A 19,420-nucleotide genomic window follows, 5' to 3' on the forward strand; every position below is an offset into this window, starting at 1 on the left:
TCAAAAAATTTAAAATAGTTATAAGTAAAAAATATTTGCATCATTCCCATTCCCAGGAAAATATATAAATTTGCAGCACTATTTAATAGTGTTTTACTCTTTTCATTTATTTATTAGCTTTTCAAATTTAATGCAATAACGTACTTTTACAATAGTAAGTATTTTATCGCTAATAAGTGGAGGCTTGTCGATTACATTACACATTATTTCTCGCCGCGTACGGCTGCGTATTTGTACATTTTATAAAAATAATTAAATAAACACGTTTCTGGTACACTAATAAAAATCTAATATAGTGCAACATGGCTTTCCCCAAAATCAAGGAATGTCATTGGTATCTATGCAAAATGGAGCACCCAAAATATCAATTAATGCAAAAGCATAAAATGCACAGGCTTTGGCTACTTTGGGTAAGTTGCTTGCTAACTATGCAAGCAGGTCAATTATAAATCAAATACAAATTTATTAAATCAGTATTTATTTTTTCAATAAGGATAAAATTAGATTAATTAAGAAGCTACTTTTTTGGCGATAAGCATTTTCAACGGCTAGGCCGATTAAAAAAACAGCTAGATCTAGCCACAAATAGGCTAAAGTGGCAACATTTACCTGTAACACAAGTAACAGTTTACCGCGACCGACGATCTCGTATTTTTTAAACGGAACTTTGTTGTCGACGAGACCAGACGCGCGACGGTGAAAAACATATCAACAAGAGTTATTTAGCACAAAAAGTAATATTTATTTTTAAAAATAAGTTAGTGCTTACCTATATTATGAAACTGCGCGTGTTGTTAATGCCAATTGGAAAGGTTTACGACTGTATCCAATAAGAAAACATGTAAATAGCCAATTTGCGCGCTTGAAACTCCGTCTGTGAATTGTTGTTCGGTTTATTTTTCACCTGTGTGTGTGTACATATATATAAAAACGTATGTGTGTGTGTGTTTGGTAATGAATTTTGTTACATTCCGTTAAAGGTGCGCATTGGTATTGGTTCTTAGTTATTGCTTACACACAACGAAACTAAAAATATGAGAAAAATGCCAAAAATGTAATAAAACCAGAAGAATTTGCTTTGTGTAAAAAGCCAAACTTTATGTGTGTGTGTGTGTGTGATCACTGAACTGTATGTGCGTATGTATGTTTGTGTCTTTAGTGGCGAGTTTTGTAGCTATACCAGCTTATGCTTATGCTGTCTACATGTGTGTGCTTTAGTGTGTGTGAAATTTATCATAAATACTTTTGCACAACGCGCGCCCCTCGAACAAACGCACGAGAAGAAAGTTGTTTAACTACGTAGAAAACAAAATAAACCGAAAAAAAAGAAAAAAGCGCAAGCGCAACGGGCAAGAATAACAAAAGTACAATTGAAAACGCAGAGGAAAATAAAACAGTTAAAGTGTGTCAAATTGTTGGGAGGCTGGGAGAACATACTAGCAAAAAGGGCCCAAAAAGTGCATGCAACTAGTACTAAAAACAACTTTCCAGTTGCTGCTGCTGCTGCTGCAGTCTCTGAGTATATCGCGTGTGTATAATCAAGGCGAAATAATTATAATCATGAAAACAAAACAAAAAAAAACAACGACTAGAAATAATTTACAAAAAACTGGAGCGCAGCAATGCAGACACGAAAAAAGTGAAAGATTGCAAGCTATGCACAGACAGCAAGAGAGCGAGCGAGAGAAAAAGAGAGAGCAAGTGAGCTAGCGAGCGCCTAACTGATGAATAGCAAAAGGGAGAGAAGTGTCATTTGTTGGGCACCTGCTCTCATAGTTGCTGCACACACACATATTTTCTATGCATGTGTGTGTTTGTGTGTGTGCAGCCTTTGTTTGTTTCGTTGCTAATAAAAAAAAAAAAAGTTCAACTCATATTCATATGCTTGTAATTTACTTTTAGGGGCCAATTTTGACAGTTCTCTCGCCAGCTTTGAATGCCAAGCTTTGTTTGTGGCTTAGAGTTCGTTAACAATTAGCAGCTTGTGTGAATTTGGCACACTTGCAATTAACACAAGTGAAAAGTACTTAGAAGTATTATTTTTAAGTTTTTGGCATTTGTTTTAGCTATTAACGTTAGTTGCTGCGGCGCCCACTTTCCATATTCATATTTGCGCATTTCATTTTCACAAACACAACAACAACAAAAAGAGATTTCAATCATTTGAGAGTCATTTCAAACCCTAATGCTATTCATATTGTTTCGTAAGCCTTGCAAAGCTCGTTCAGTGTGTGTTTTTTTCGTTTATTTACATATAAATTTTTATCTTGTGTGTGCAGCGTTTGAAAGTGACGCAATCATTTGCATTTTGTTTAAATAACTATGATTGTTTCATTATTAATAGCTGCAAACCAGTTATACGCAGAGATATAAGCATGTTGTGCTTTTTATTGTTAATTTCCCTACCCCCTCTCGCTCTTTCACGCACGCTGTGTGATTAGCAGTGTCAATTATGCGAACACAGTCTCATTAAGCTGCATGTATACACTTTGTTGTTGTTAATATTATTATTGTTGTTGTTGTTATTGTTGTAGCTGCATTGGCATCTTTTACTGTTAGTGCTGATTGTCATTGTCAACGCTTTGTTTGAAATTTTGAAATACTGTATGGTATGTGTGTGGCGCCAAACAAAAGACTTAGGCAACAAACTTGCCACCAAATTGATAAAAACTTAATGCTCTTTATGCAAATGTCTTGCTTTTTATATTATTAATCTATTTAAATGTTTCGACTTTCGTTTTTCTTTATGTGCATAAACAATAAACAGCCACAGCTTTGACTAGAAATCGTCTGCGACTTGTACAAATTAAATTCATTTTGCGCCCATTGTCTAGCATGTTTCTAGGTCGGCAAAAATAAAAACAGAAACGTAAACATTGAATATACATTAGCAAAGAATATATACATTTGTTTGAATAATGAACAGTAATTAACAAGTTTGCTCTAGCAAAGCAAACGCTGACTAAAAGCATACACTAGACAACAAAATTAGACAATTAAAAATTAAAAAATGCTTATAAATATATGTCGCTTATGTTGCAATGCAACAACAAAGTTTTGAACTATTAGTCTTATAAAATTGCTTAGCGTATTTCAAGTCATTTTGGCTTTAATTTCCGCTTACACTCATTTCATTAATATTCTAATGAGCTACACAAACTTGTTTGCATTACAAAACGTGTGAAGTGCTTTTTTTTACAAACGATCCAAGCACGTATATTTAGTATTTGTTTAGCTGTAGCAAGTAGCAGCATCTGAGAAAACATGATGAATGAATGAATGGCCAAGTGCCCTTGTAATTTGTTGCCAGGCATTTATAAACAAACGAGAGCGCCATAAACAAATGCATTCAAATGGAAAATACACGTACGTGTGCTTTGCTTGTGTGTGTGTGTGTTTGATACATGAGACATGTTTTATGCTTGGCATGTGCGAAATTCTACGCCAGCGTAGCATATAAAATTCCCTATATATATAATGGTAGTATGTCTGGTTTGGCTAGAGCGCATCTTAGTCACAGTTGGTTGATCTTGGCGTGAGCGTGATGTAAGCGCCTCATGAGGCGTTTTGTCAATGCACGCCCCCCAAGACAATTGTTAATAATTTAACAACATGTCCAAGTCTTTGTCATGCATGTCATTACAATTATCATTACACGCTAATTATGTCAAAAGCAGCGTCTAATTGAAACTATTCAATCACTCCAATTGCGATTGTGATCGCATCATACACATAATCTTTGCTTTTACCACGTTGTTGTAATGTGGGCGCAGAGTCGAGTCGAGTCTTGTAGTATAAATCTATGTATAAATGGCTTGGGCTCCATCGATTGTGTGTGGGTGACGCTTAGGCGGCGTCAGAAAATAATTTACTTAGCTGGGTTTATGGACAGTCCATTGACAGTGAACTGTGCTGATTGGAATGCGTTCCCAAAAATCGAAAAAAACACTCTAAATGGCAATATTTGTTTAGTGCAAGATTTTCGCTTAACGTAGCTCAAGAACTTTTATTAGCTTATTAGCAAACGTTTTAGTTTTTTATGAGCATAAATGTATACAAATAGTTTAGACATGGTGGGCGCTTTGTTTTTATATAAGAAATCAATAAAGCTGTCGTTAAGCTTAAAACATAATTTATTTCTGATTCATATCTTTATATCGATTACATAATTTAAATTTGAGCTCTTGTCTTCATTTTAATTTATTAAAAAACATTTTTAACAAGCTTTCTACAATAAAATCACTATACAATACACATAAATAAATTATTGAAATTAAAAAAACTTAGTTTTCCAAATTTAATAAACCAATTTAAATGCAATTTCCTTCCGACTTGTTGTTGTTGTAATTCGAATTTATCAGCGATTGAATTTCTTGCGCACTTTACATGAAAGCAACTTATAATTTTTATAATTTTCTTTACGACCACCACAAGTCTGGCTGATTGACTTTATATCGCGCTGCTGCAGTAAAATGCGAACACTTTAGTTAATGCAGTAATTTGAGGCAAAAGTAAATGGAGAGGCAAGCAGCAATGATAAGCCATAATGCAAATCATAGCGTTGTTGTTGTTGGAAACTTGGCTAAAACCTCAAAGCGGAACTTTGTGCATAATTTACAGCCAATCAAAATAATTTGGTGTTACAAAACGTTCGTTGCAGCAATGTTGCAGCATTGGTTTGCATTTAACATGCAAGTGTTGCATGCAGCGTCGTCGGCCAGCAACCTTCAAATGCCGATGCGGCAATCAAAAAGACAGCAATGGTAACAGCCCCCACACGCTCTCCCCCCCAGTCTGTAGTGTAACGTTCATTAAACTTAAAAAGAAAGCAAAGCTGCAAAGCCTGTAGCTGCATTTGTTTTAATTTTGGCCACAACTGCAATTGCAATTGTTGCAACAACAACAACAACAATCAATTAATATTACATGCACTTGCTGCTTTTTTATGCGCCTTTTAATTGTGGAAAAGCGACAACAACAACAATCGCAACAATTAATCAAATGGAAAACTATATAAAATACACACACACACACATAGACACACAATGGCGACGGCCTTCTTTGCCAGCTGGTGTCAGCCACGCTGCCAATTGCCTTTAGCGCTCGCTCGCTTGCTTTGGCATTTGTTGCAGTTGCACGACGGCAACAAGTTCAATTGTTGCACGTTTGTGGCAAGTTGTTGCGGCGGCGAGGTCAATGGCAATGACAAGCAACGAACGAACGAACCAGCACCAACTTTTGTCATCTTTGCAAACCCTTCAATCAAAACGCTGACGCCACACGCTGTCCATTTACGACTCTCTGCGGTCTCTGTCCACTTGATTAAAATTCATTAATTATGTTTTTACAGCCGCACAGCTTCCCAATGAAAAAAAAAAAAAATGAAAGTTTTCAACCGCCTGCACAAATAAAAATCTAAACATGAATGAAGCAACTTTGACTGTGGCTTTGACTTTGACTTTAGCTTTAGCTTTGGGCTGCGGCCCGTTTTGGTTGTGGCTACAGCTATGCCCAATTTTAGTTGTAGCTGCTAAAAGTTAATTCGTATGCCCCCACGCTGCTTTATACTAAATATAACAAATAATTTAAATTTTATATATTGATTTAGTTTTTCTCTGTTACTCGTTGCAGCTTCTGGCCGCGCTGTGGAACATGGCGCACACTTTGGCTGGTCAATAAATTTATACGCAAGTGTCGGACGACAAATCAAAGCACGAGAGCAGAACTCGATAAACGTGCTGCAGCCGTAAAAACAGCAACAGTCAACAAATTCGTACACAGAATATAAATTGCAAGTGAAATTTTTGTCAGAAAAGTAAAAATAACCGGAAATCAGTAAAAGTAACAACAACGGCAACGGCAACCAGTCTATAGCTACCAGCTGCCAACAGCACAATGTATCGGCCAAATTTCTACGAGTCCACTTGCCTGCGCTGCGGCGACACCGTCTATCAGGTGGACCGTGTGGGGCCACTCAAGGATTTCACATTCTTTCATTCCGGTTGCTTCAAGTGCGTTCACTGCGGCACCAAGTTGACGCTCAAAACATATTTCAACAATCAACACAAGCAGGACGACAAAGAGGTGAGCCACCAAACGAAAGACTTAGGCGACAAACGTGCCACTTGGCACATAATAATAATAATATTTGCACAGCTGCCGCCGCCACGAAGCACGAAACGCGACGTTGCCTTTTGCATGCGAATATGCGCATAAACATATATCTATGCATAATAATAAATAACTTTGTTACTGCACTTAGCCAATGTGTGTCACTGCTGCGGTCTGTCACACTTTACACACACACACACACATGTGCATATCTAACGCTTTAGATATACGACTTTAGCCATAAAGGCGGCCAGGCCACCTGCTGCGTGTAGGCTGCAGCTTCAATCACTCGATTGAAGTTTCGTTGTTTGCTGTTTGCCTAATGCGCATAGCTTATGAAACTTTATGCATACTCTAAATAGAATTTAACATGTTTTGTCACAGCTCACAGCTCAGCTCAGTTCCGTAACTAACAATAAATTGTAAATTTTACTCACGTCTTGGGTGTCAGCGCTGCTAACATTACAAGTCAGTTTACGATATTCAAAGCTAATTGATTTATATTGTCAATACAATTAGAAATTCATCTAAATCAATTTATAATAATAATAATATCACAGCATATGCATTACAAGCAAATACAAATTAAATTTGGCATTTATAAATTCAATTTTAATTTTAATTTCTTCTTTTCAATGCTTATTTACTTTAATAGACCGTAGTTGTGCATTATTAACATAACTTGGTTAATGCTTATCCGATTCTTTAACATTATGCAGTTTAATTCTTGTATTCAGAATTAAAACAAAGTTGCATCATTACATTTTGAGTTTTAAAACTTTAAAATTTTTGGCATTTTTTGAAATTTAAGCAAAAACTAGCTCTGTAACATTCGATTTATTGCCATAACTTTGTCATAACAATTTTGTTTATTAATCAAACACAACGGCAAATGTTTATTTACAATCCCATGAGTTTATTAAGCCAAAAATTACTCTAGTACGATTTTTTTTAGCTGAGTTATAGCTTCTCAAAATTAGAAAAAGATATGAAATGAAGACGGCATCATTTTTGGCAAAATGTAAGGCGAAACATCACGTTTTTGCCAAAATATCGAAAATCTTACAACTCAGTTCAAATCATTTGGCTGAGATATAGCTTCTCAAAGTTAGAAAGTGTTAAAAAATGAAGACGGCAACATTTTTGGCAAAAATTTAAAGGGGTTACATCACGATATTTGCCAAAATATCGAAAATATTAAAACTACCAAATTTGAATGCAGTTTTGTTTATATGTAGCTCATGAGTCTAACAAGGCATAAAACATTAAAATCGGATGTCATTTGGCTGAGTTAGAGCTTATCAGAAATTGTTATTTAACAAAAATTTGTTTTGTTTTTTATGCTAAAGCTCAACAAAGTCTAAAATTCAAATAACATAGACTTTATTCTTTTTGCTTTTAATATAAGCTATGAAAACTTATACAAATTAAATATAATTTCATGCAATTAGTACGCATATCTTTAATTTCGTATTTCAAAATATTTTGCTGCAACTCTTGGCTTAACCGAAAGTTATTTAACGCTTGCGCACGCTTGCAAAACAATCGGTCTAATAAAGGTTTTTTTATCTCAGCAATTGCTATAAAAATCTCTGAGCACTGGGCACTGTGCTCTGGGCTAATTGCAAGCGCACCTTATTACAAACGCAGTTTCATCATGATAATCGCTTTTAAATGCCTTTTTACTTGCTACAATTTCTTTACTTGTTTTTGTATTTTTTTTCTATCTCTCTCTCGATTGTAACTGTGGTCAAGCTGTGTTGTAATCTAAGCGTGTTTTGTTTGCTTTGCAGGTCTATTGCAGTTCACATGTACCAAAGAGCGGACCCGGGCATCTCGATCAGACGTCTGTGGGCATACGGCAGGCCTTGAATGCGCCGCGCACCAACAAATTTGTGAACGAGCAAATACGCGGCATACGCACTGAAGTCGATGGTAAGTAAAACGGATGCAGCTAATCGTGGATGAACAAATAATAACAAATAACAATTGATTGGCAGGTGGCCTGGGCTCGCGCCAATCAACGCCCAATGGCTATGGAGGACGTGAGGTGAGCTCGCCATCCCAAAACGACTCCGATTACAAATATGGACGCTTCGATGCGAGTGCTTTGCATATTGCGCATGCGCTCAAGCAAACAGAGATACAAAAGGCCTACAACAAAGCACGCGAGAAGCCAATTGATTTCTATCTGGTAAGAGCAAACAATATATATATATAATTAACTGCTATATGTAGTTAGTTAGTTGCATGTAGTACTTCTAACTGGCTGCCAAGTGGCCGCAAATTAAGAAATTATTTAGTGCAGAACATCTAATGAAATTTAACTGACCGTTTGCTGCTGCTGCTGCTGCGAGCTCTTGGTAATCATTGTTTCAGTCATTTATAGCGGACACACACACACACAGACATGGCTTATAAACAAACGGTTGTGCAATGCTTCGTCAGTCTCTGCGTCTCCGACTACAACTTCAACTTACATTGCTATCTTAAGCTTGTTATGTCCGCTTCAAGTTGAGCAGCGAGTGGCGTTGTAGCCGCATTTTAATGAATGCAATGTTAGACTAAAACTTATGCTTATGTAGGCTAGTGTGCTATTTACACTACACACACACACACACACACACAAAAATTGCCACACAAATAAATGTGCTAAATACGTTAATAAGTTTGGAGGCTATAAAGATTTTATTTTCAAAGACATCAAGCTGCAGCTTAAAGTCTTTCAAATTTATGGCCATGTGCTGCATTTATTAGTGCAGCTGATCTGCTTTGGCTTTAGCTTTGCTGCATGACTTGCAAATCTGGCAAATCTGCATGATGGTGAAAGCATTATAATCGCATTTTTACGTAAAGAAAAGCGATTTCAATAAAAAAACAACTAAAATCGCACAAGTTTTTTGCGCTAGTCTCACTCTCTGTGTGTGTGTGTGTGTGTGTGTTAGTGTGATTTGCTAGTTTGAGTTTGGACATACACATGTACCACGCTGTTTCTTTCACTTTCGAGAATGCCACACGCGACTGATCAGCAACAACAACAACATCAAATACAAAACTGCAGCAGCAGCAGCAGGCACATACTATTATTGCAACGCTCAATTTAACAAATTTCGAACAGGTGTTTGATGGCTTTGTTGTTGCCACACCGCAAAAACCACAAAAAAAAAAAAAACAAAAAAAACGCATGCGCTGTCGTCTAATAGAAAATATGTAAAAAATTGCATGCATGCAGTCATTAAAAATTTTGCATGTTTAACACGCACACACACACACACAGACAGACAAACGGCTGACTGACACACCCACACACACTTAAGTGCATACAGAGGCTGGCACAATATTTTGGTACGACAGTGTATGCCGGCAGCATAGTTTCCCATATATGTCTAACTATAACTGTGTGTGCAGCTGTCACCTGCTGTTTTTCCGGCTGCTGCCAAGCATTGACGTCAGCGTCGCGTCAGCTTCGTTGCTGCTGCGCTGCTTGCTAAATCTAAATTATGCGCATCACTGAGTGAAAGTAACGCACTTTGGCTGCCAACTTCATCATCATACAAATCGTTATCGTTATCGTTAATTGTCAACGTGGCACAGCTGACAGCAGCTGAGAGCGAGAGAGCGCAAGCGCGCGCGCTCTTTAGCGCTCTCGCTCTCAGCCCTTATGTAATGCACGCACTCGCACACACACTCGCTTTGTTGTTATTGCTGTAATTGAGCTTAGCAAACACTTCCTCATGCTTTTTTTTAGCTTTTGCGCATTTTTGTCAATTTATAGCTGCTCTACTGCTTTTTTTTTTTATTTATTGGTTTGCACACAGCTTATGCAATAATTAATTTGAACGCATTTGGGCTTTCGTTTTCATTTTTGTTATTTTTTTGGCTTGACTGCTGCTGCTAGTATTAAAGTTTTTTTTTTTGTCACTGTGGGCGTCATAACTGTTTGTTGCTCTCAATATATTTTTTTTTTTGCGACGCTCACGCAACTCGCAGCTGGCTTTGTCCATTGTCAACGGGGCTATGAACCATTTAGTTGTTTTTTTGTTGTTGGCTACTGCTGCTTATTACACTTTTTTTTTATTATTATTGTTTTTATAGTTATTGTTTTGAACTTGACATTGAATTTCGGTTTTAATTGCATATTGTTATTATTTATGTTTATAAGCATTGCTCTCGCTCTCTCTGTTAACGCTAAACGCTACGAAATTCGCATGCGGAAGCGTTAATTAAGCTCAGACCATAGCCAATTTGATTTAATAGCGCACTATTTGCCACAAACAATTCAGTTGTGTAGCAAATGCAACATGCAACAAGCTGCTCCATTATTATGACAACTAACTAATTGAAATTTTGTTTTTATGGCAACATAAATAAATAACTTAAAATGACATGTGCACTGACATAACTTAATTAGTTTGTTGCAATTTGTTTAAGATTTATTTGCTTGCTTTAGTTTGTAAAACTTGACAATTTATTTATATTTTTAAAGCTTATAATCTTATGTTAAAATCAATTTAACTTTCACACTATGAAGTTACTTTTTAAAATAATTTATTAGTAATTTTATTTGACTTTAAAAGCGCATAAATCTTTATATATAACAATAGCATAGTTTGCAAAATTTAAAACAATTTTAATGCTAATTTGCGTTTTTGTTTTGTCTGGCAGCTTATTTATATTTTTAAATACGCAAAGTAATTTTTAGCAATATGTGCTTTATTTTTTAAATGTGTTGCACGTGTGTTTTATGCATAAATCTTAGAGTAGCTTACAATAGCTTGCAAAATTTCAAACAATTTTAATGTTATCTTCATATTTATATATGCTAAGCTTTAATGCAATTTGTTTAAAAGCTTTGGTGAAATTTCTATAGATTTGCCATAAATTTCGCATAGTCGTAAATTGTTAGTTGGGTTTGCAGTTATCGAGGGGCGCACGCAATGCGTGACCACAATGCTGGTTGGTTGGCTAGTTGGGGTGGGTGTGGGTTGGGTTGGTGGACTGCAGCATGTGGCAGCGGCTAATGTCAGATATTTTGCGCAGCGCTGCAGCTGAAGCGTGGCATTATAATTAGCCAAGTTAACAAGCCAAGCATTGCGAAAAAGCCGCAACGAAAATGCAACTGCAACGGCTCGGCAGCTAAAAAATTATTTATTAAGCCTCAAGCGCTTTCTCTGCTAATAATAATAATTTACTTTGCAGGCTCGCGAGGAGCAGGCGCATCTGGAGATGAAGCATCGCAAGGAGGAGGACGATTTGTATCGCAAGTTTGCGCGCAAGCGCGAGGAGGAAGATCGCAAGATACAAAACGAATTCCAGGACGAATGGGAGCGTGAGCTGCAGCGACTGACGCACAAGTTTGAGAAGGAGCTGGCCACATCGCGTCGCAGTCGCGACGAGGCCAACATGCTGACGCTGCGCCATGAGCAACAGAAGGAGGATCTGGAGAAGAACATGACGCTGCGGCGCAGCAAGAAGAAGGAAAGCATTACACGCAAAATGCTGGAGCATGAGCGCTATGAAACGGCCGCGCTGGTGGATCGTCAGTCTAGCGAAATGTTGGAGCTCATTAGCGCCAGACGCTCGGAGTATATGCAAAGCGAGAGCATCTTTCTGGACGATGAGTTCAGCGAGGGCGCTGTGCCCATTGAGTATCCATTGAATGCGCCTGTGCCGGCGCCGCCAGCAGTTAGCAAATTTCAAATCTATACCGATCCCATTGAGTTTGAGGATGTGGATCGCATTGCCATTTCAGTGGCGCAGGAGGATCAGAAAACGTTTACAGATCTGGTGCGTCAGCTGGTGGGACGCTGCACCACCGACATAGAGAAGGCGCGCACCATTTTCCGCTGGATTACGGTGAAGAATTTGAATGCCATGCACTTTGATGACGATTTGCGCGGTGATACGCCCATGGGACTGCTGCGTGGCATTAAATACGGCACGGAGAGCTACCATGTGCTGTTCAAGCGTCTCTGCAGCTACGCGGGTCTGCACTGTGTGGTCATCAAGGGCTACTCCAAGAGCGCGGGATATCAGCCGGGCGTAAAGTTTCAGGACTCGCGCTTTCGCAACAGCTGGAATGCAGTCTATGTGGCGGGCGCTTGGCGCTTTGTGCAATGCAACTGGGGCGCACGTCATTTGGTTAATGCCAAGGAGGCGCCCAAACAAGGACGCGGCAAGAACGACAGTCTGCGGTAAGCTCAACACCAAAACAAAAAGACAATTAATTTATATAATTTATATATACAGCTATGAATACGATGATCATTACTTTCTTACGGATCCGCGTGAGTTCATCTATGAGTTCTATCCGCTGCAGGAGGAGTGGCAGCTGCTAAAGCGTCCCATTACACTGCGCGAATTTGAGAATTTGCCTTTTGTGCGTTCGCTCTTCTTTCGCTATGGACTGCACTTTGCTGATGAGGGCTATGGCGCGGTGGTGTTTACCGATGACACTGGCGCCGCCACTGTGCGCATTGCCATGCCCACGGATATGCAAAGCTGCCTGATATTCCACTATAACCTCAAGTTCTACGACAGCGACGAGGAGCTGTCCTACGATGGTGTTTCACTCAAACGCTTTGTCATGCAATCGGTAATTGGCAATATTGTGGCGTTTAGAGTGCATGCGCCCTGCTCTGGCGCCTTCCTGTTGGACATATTCGCCAATGCGGTGACGCCACAGGAATACCTAACAGGCGAGCCCATGAAGTTCAAGTCGGTGTGCAAATTCAAGGTAACCAAAGCAGCCGAAATCTGCTTAAAAACAATTGCTAAAGCTTAACGTGCTTTTAGATCTGCTGCGAGGAGCTGCAAACGGTGATGGTGCCGCTGCCGGATTGCGCCAGCGGCGAATGGGGACCCACAAAGGCTACACGTTTGTTTGGACTTATACCCATAACACATCAGGTAAGGCTTGAGCTTTTTAATCTCAAACTTTGTCTAACTTGTTACGCTTTGCAGGATCCCTTGATTTTTGCTGGCCGCAGCTTGGACTTGCAATTTCGCATGTCGCGACCGCTGACAGATTTTATGGCCACGCTGCATAAGAATGGCATTGAGGAGAAGAAGCTGGCCAAGTATGTCACACATAGCACATTGGATGATATTGTTACATTCATTATTAAGTAAGTGTTTACATGTGTGTAGTTTGTACGTTTATTAACAATTTTTTCTGCTGCTTGCAGTTTCCCCGAGGAGGGTCAGTATGGCCTCGATATATACACGCGAGAGTTGGGCGCGCCGCAGCATCATCAGCATCATCATAACAACAATAACAATTCAACTTCATCGTCTGGCGAGAAGCATTTGCTGACGCACTGCTGTAAATATTTAATCAACTCGTCTAAGCGAAATTGATGTTGCAGCTGCAAGCAATTTGTGTGTGTTGTTCGAGTTTTTGTTGCTGGCTTGCAACAAAAGTCAAAACAATTTGCAATATTAATATAAGTCTAGTTTGTAAGCAGTTACTAAACTATGCATCAAGTTCTTAGTGCAGGGTGCTAAACAAACAAAAAACATAAACATATGTTAATCAAGCTCAATTGGCAGCAATAATGGAATGTAAATACTCTAGATTCTAATCATTAGCTCTTAAATGCTTAGTAATACCTGAATGATCAAATTCTGCAAATCTGTTGTACTTATTACTTATTATTAATGCCTAATAATTTATTATGAATGAAACACACATTTGTTTTTTAATACACACACAAGCATATATATGCATGTTATATTGGTTCAGACTTGTTAAACAGTTGTACATCAAATATATATAGCTACTATATCAATCGGCTGGCTCGCTTTTGATTATTGTAGGCACATTATTGTTCTCATCGTCGGACAGCAAATCAATGCACTCTATAGCTTCCACTTTAATTGGCCGTGGCTCAACTTTGCTGTAAACTTTAGCTGACTGATCAGCATGCTTGGCCACTTCGGTGAGTGATTTTAGTCCAGTTACGGGCACTTTAATGACGCCATTTGTTATGAAACAATTATTTTTGGCAATGCTGCGTGCGCTAAACTCATCGATGTTCCAATGTAAATACACGCCGCCGCAGCTCAAGTCAAGTCTGCTCTGCAGCCTCCAGTTGTGCGTCTTGTAACCATTTTGAGTGGCAAGCATTTGTTTTATTTGCATATTTGAAATATCTATAGCCGATGGCAGCGTCATACGTATGTCGTAGGTTAAGCTTGCACTGTCAGCTCGGCTTGTAGCTAGCTCCGGTCCCTCATAGTTATTCAGATTGGCTCCATGCATTAGCAGCCAATTCATTGTTGGTCTATTGGCGCAGTCCACGCTCAAGTAGCCATCACGTATATCTATATTACTAATACGCAGCTTGTCCAACTTTGATGCATTAATTGCCATAACAATTGCATTCGTTAGTATCAATTGCTGTTCATCTGTTAGCTTGCGTTGTGCATGTTCCAAGGGCTTTAGGTAAACCGTCAGTTTCTGCTGCTGTGGCGTTGTTGTTGTTGTTGCCACTTTGCGTTTCAGTTGGCCAAGTGCTGCTTTGATTTTTAATTTTAGTAAAGCTCTGCCTTTAGCTACTGAAGCTTTGGTTTTAGCTACTGCTGCTCTGCACTTTTCTTCCGCTCTAAACTTTCGTAAAGCCTGCTTTTCCCTTTCGGTCAGATGTACAAACTCTTCGCTATCTGCATTGATTACTTGCTCCTGCTTTGGCTGCAGCACGGCTTGGGATATTGTGGTTGGCTGAATTTGTGGCTTAGGCTTAGCTTTGGCTGCATTGATTACTTGCTCCTGCTTTGGCTGCAGCACGGCTTGAGCTATGGCTGAATTTGTGGCTTAGGCTTAGCTTTGGCTGCATTGATTACTTGCTCCTGCTTTGGCTGCAGCACGGCTTGGGATATTGTGGTTGGCTGAATTTGTGGCTTAGGCTTAGCTTTGGCTGCATTGATTACTTGCTCCTGCTTTGGCTGCAGCACGGCTTGGGATATTGTGGTTGGCTGAATTTGTGGCTTAGGCTTAGCTTTGGCTGCATTGATTACTTGCTCCTGCTTTGGCTGCAGCACGGCTTGAGCTATTTTATTTGGAAGTGGCTTAGGCTTTGGTTTGAGCTGTTGCTGGAATGTTTGGGCGCGCAGCGCCGCTTTTAAGTGTTGTCCAAGCTGCGCTTGATTGTTGAAAGAAATCGCTGCTTGCTGCGGCTGCGCTGCTTCGTCCAGGCTTAAATCGAACCGTTCTTGAGTGGGTTGTGGGCTGGATGCTTCAGTTACACGCGCACGTTTAGGATTGGGGCACGGCTCAGTTGGCATAGCTACTGCTGCTGTTCTTTTGCGACTTGGAGACGTTAGCTCATTGCATTGGGGCAAGTCAATGCAGTCAGCACTTGAGCTCGTCGTTGTTTGCTTTTGTTCGTTTGTATTCATTATTTATTGATTGTGATTCCCACGAGTTGCGGAGATATATGAAGGTCCAGCTGGGCAGAGATCCGCCATGCCCAGCTAAGGCAACATCGTAGCAGGCAGTTGCCAAATGCCTGTACCCACCGTTAGCGACTGAACTATTTGTTAATCCGGGCCTCCAGCCTGGCCGACACTCAACACGGTTCGATTAACGCCTTTGTCCAGCCCGGAGTGAGATGTGTGTGTGTGTGGAGCTATGCTTAGGCAGGCGGCTCCACAAGCGCCTGGTCGGCAAATGTGTTGACAACCACATTGCCCGCTGGCTGTCCGGGACTGCTTATTGGCGTGCCCAGCGGGCGCAGCTTATTCGCAGCTAACCTGCCACACACAAACTGCGGCAGGCCGTTCGCTATCCGCAACCTGCGACCCGTCCGGTGGCCCCAGCTAGGCCACACCGGAACTTTTAGTTAGTAGCAATTTCTACACAAAAAAAAAAAAGAATTCAAAGACTCTTAACGCAAACGCATTTATTTTTAATTGTGTTAGACAATGGAAAACGTTATAGAATGTGGAAGAGTTAGTTAGTTAATCATCGTTATCGGAGGCAATGTCAATGGAGACGAATGAATGGCCTGGACTGCTGGTATTCTTTGGAACTTTGGGGCTAGCTCGGGTGGCTAGAGTTTTCCTAAGTCCACGCACAGGCAGGCGGCTATAGCGATAAAAAATGGAATGATCATGGGCAGCTATATCCAGCGCACTGGCCTGGTCAATGCCTAGGACGAGCAGCGCACCGCTGCCCTGATCCTTGCGCGACACCACATTCCACAAATCTGTGTTGTACTGATTCTGTGACTTGAGCAGCCCCAGCAGATATTCATCCGACTTGGTAGCCCCGCGCGGCAGAAAGAGCGTAATGCAATATTTCTGCAGTATCGGCGGAGTGATGCTACCCTTGCGTGCCTCCACTGGGCGTCCATAGTAGGAGGGCAGGTTGGAGCCAATGCGCAGCATCCACTCGAAGGTGCTGCGATTGGCGCAATCGATGGCCAAATAGCCGGGCTTGAACACAATGTCGGAGAAGCGCAACGGCGCCTCGCACATTGTGCCGGACATGGCCACCTCTTGCATGATGCCCTCCTCTAGATCCAGTTTCTCCTGATGGGTAAGCTTGAATTGTGGAAAGCCCTTGGGCTTTAAGCAAACCCTCAGTTCTTCGCCAGCTGTGGCGGCAGCTGCGCGTGAGCTGCTGCTGCTGCCACGTGGCTGCTCCGCATCCTCGAAATAGCCTGCCAATAAAGGTGGCGATGGCGCAGGCGGCGGCAGCACCTCATATGGTTTCGAGTTGGCACGCGATCGCGAGCGTTTGGTTCGTTCTATTGCTGGCGGCGGCGGCGGAGATTTGGATCTGTTCATTAGTAATTTTGCTTTGGCCGCCGGCTGCACTGGCTCTCTGGCCATGCGTATGGCTTCGTCAGGGGGGAAGCCCTGCTTCAGATAGCGCAAATACCATTTGGTGCGTGAGCCGCACAAGTTCTTGCGATTCGGATCATCGCGTCCGCCTGGTTCGCCCAATGCGGGCAAGTCCGCCAAGCGTTTGCGTTTTGCCAACGACATGGACTCTTGCTCGCCCGTTGGACGCTTGCGCTCCCTTACGGTAACGGCTTCTGCTTCCGCTGGAAAATGCGCGCGTGCTCCACGTGGTGGCGGCGATGCAGCCGCACGACGTCGAGGGCTAAAACGCTGCCGTTCACGCTCACGCTCCCGCTCCCGAGCTGCTGCTTGAGGCATTCTATTCAAGCTGCGCTCCGGGCTGCAATTGAACTGATCTGGCTGCTCATCATAGAACTGATCTGTACGTCCTCTAGCCGGACTGCGCTCGAACTGATCTGCATGGTAGCGTTGTGGACTTGGCTGGCGCTGCTGCTCAAAGTCTTGTTCATGGCGCTCGTAGAATTCTGGGCCTGCTAGAGGGCTGCGATTGAACTGATCTCGCTGAAATTGCTGCTCCATTTCCAGCTGACTGCGTGATAGGCGATGGGACTGCTGATCGTAGCCAGCGTGGAGGCTACAATTGTGGACGCCGCTGCCCTGGCTGCCGCGATTCCATTAGGGCCTGAGCAACGCCTCCCTGCCCCGTCCGATTGCACAAGTTGTCTTTCCGTGGTGATAAACCCAAGATGCCAGCAACAGCCGCTCTAACGCCTAATTGCTCTGCTTCGGCTCGGCTGCGCGGAATAAGACTTTTACAGCGACAGTCTTCATCGAGCGCGAGCAGAATTGTAAAAGCTAGTCACGCAGCGAGCGAGGTACGATTTCGGCTATCACGAATAACACTGCACTATGCTAGGCCAGTTGATTGCACGCTAGCGAACCAGATGCGCTGGCTTGCTGTCCAAATGGAGCAGCGGCGCAGATATCATCTGATGGTATCCATGCCCATGCCCTCCATGGGTGTCTCGAGACTGACCCGACGAGTATGTTGCTTCGCAGTCCATCGCCATATACACGCATCAGCTGAATGGAGCAGGCACGAGCGCTCTGTCTATTAAAGTACCGAGATTCTAGTATTGTCACAGTTTCTTGGTTTTTGAGTCATTTGAGCTACTTACAAGTTTCGTATTGTTCATGCAGCGTCTCTGAATCCGGACATACGTCAGTCTGCAGCGGAGAGAATACTGGACCACGTCAGCTCGAAGAGCGGCAAGATCCGAACGGCACGCCAAGCGCTAAGCGCGATAGGCGAGAGAACACCAGGCCAAGGCAGTCTGCCAAGCATATGCGCGCTTAGACCGCGACCGTAGCCAGATGACCAGTGCGTCTAGAGCCGTTTCCGGCTTAGAGGACGTATAACCACGGAGTCCAGCTCGTCATGGAGAGCAGCCTGGAGCCATCAGATCAATTCCGAATTGCCAGCGCCGGAGCGCTACGCCGCGCAGGCTTTGTGCCAGTGAAGCCGGAAGTTAGGCGTTATAAGGCTAAGAGAGTGGTGACTCTCACCTTAGCAGCTCAAGCAGCAGGCCGGGGCTACGCCGAGGAGAGAAGCCGGCCTGGTCAGCGAGCGCGTTGACTACAGAACGCAGCGATTATAAGCCCTCCCGACAACTGGTCGGCGGGCGTGGCGTTCCGGCATGACCGCGCTGAGAGCTCAATAATCCCGCACGATACGACTGGCCGCACACCACCCACGCCGCGCACGCGCATTCCTTCGCTACACCGCGCAAACCTGCGACGCGCGTCGGTGCCCAGCTAGGCGCTGGCAAGCTGACAACACCACAAAAAAAGGACAGAAGGATACAAACAGGAAACAGCACAGCACACACATACACACCACATGGGACTAACAGAGGAAGCGCGAAAAACGTTGCCCACACCTGGTGCGATAGCGATATTAGCATTCCTATGTTGTCATGGCAATCTCACTCATGCACTACTCTAAAAGTCAGCAAAATATAAAACTTGACATCAACTGCGACGTCGAGCAGCTAATGCCTCGGAGTCTATCTGAGGATTGCCGGTAATGGGAAGAGGGGAGCGCGGTACAAGGCGGTATGATATATAAGCTGAAATTAGATCATCTTTGAAAAGTTAGGCCGCTATACGATAAACTTAGATAGAGTGACTGAAGTATTACTTGCTCATACCCACCCATATAAGTGGGACTCTGCCGACTGTCTTAATAGAGCAGGCTTCCACCAGCTCTGCTTACTCTCTTACTCTGTAGCATGTCCTTCATACTCGCTATTTATATAATTAGGAAACTAAATGAGAGCCAGTGCAAGCCGACTCATTAAACACGGCTGAAAAAACATGCTTAGCAAACATTACAGTGGTTTCTCTTTCAGTTAGTTACAGTTGTATGTTGTCTCCACTGTTGTAGATGGTGCGTCGCGCTGCCGCTGCCGATCGGCAAATGACGAAAACCAAACGCTCG

The 19,420-nt window shown here is 42.1% G+C and overlaps 1 protein-coding gene across 1 annotated transcript; it reads left to right on the forward strand.

Annotated features, from left to right (window-relative positions):
• Positions 1–665: 665 nt before the first annotated feature.
• Positions 666–13,708, forward strand: LOC108596918 (hillarin). The gene is made up of 9 exons (XM_017983129.1): positions 666–734; positions 5,632–6,084; positions 7,905–8,046; positions 8,112–8,305; positions 11,311–12,305; positions 12,361–12,847; positions 12,907–13,020; positions 13,075–13,238; positions 13,299–13,708. The coding sequence occupies exons 2-9, from the start codon at positions 5,896–5,898 to the stop codon at positions 13,468–13,470; spliced, it is 2,457 nt and encodes an 818-aa protein (XP_017838618.1). The 5' UTR covers positions 666–734; positions 5,632–5,895; the 3' UTR covers positions 13,471–13,708.
• Positions 13,709–19,420: the final 5,712 nt, after the last annotated feature.

This window comes from Drosophila busckii, chromosome 2R (assembly GCF_011750605.1).
Source record: "Drosophila busckii strain San Diego stock center, stock number 13000-0081.31 chromosome 2R, ASM1175060v1, whole genome shotgun sequence".
Taxonomy (NCBI): Eukaryota; Metazoa; Arthropoda; class Insecta; order Diptera; family Drosophilidae; genus Drosophila; species Drosophila busckii.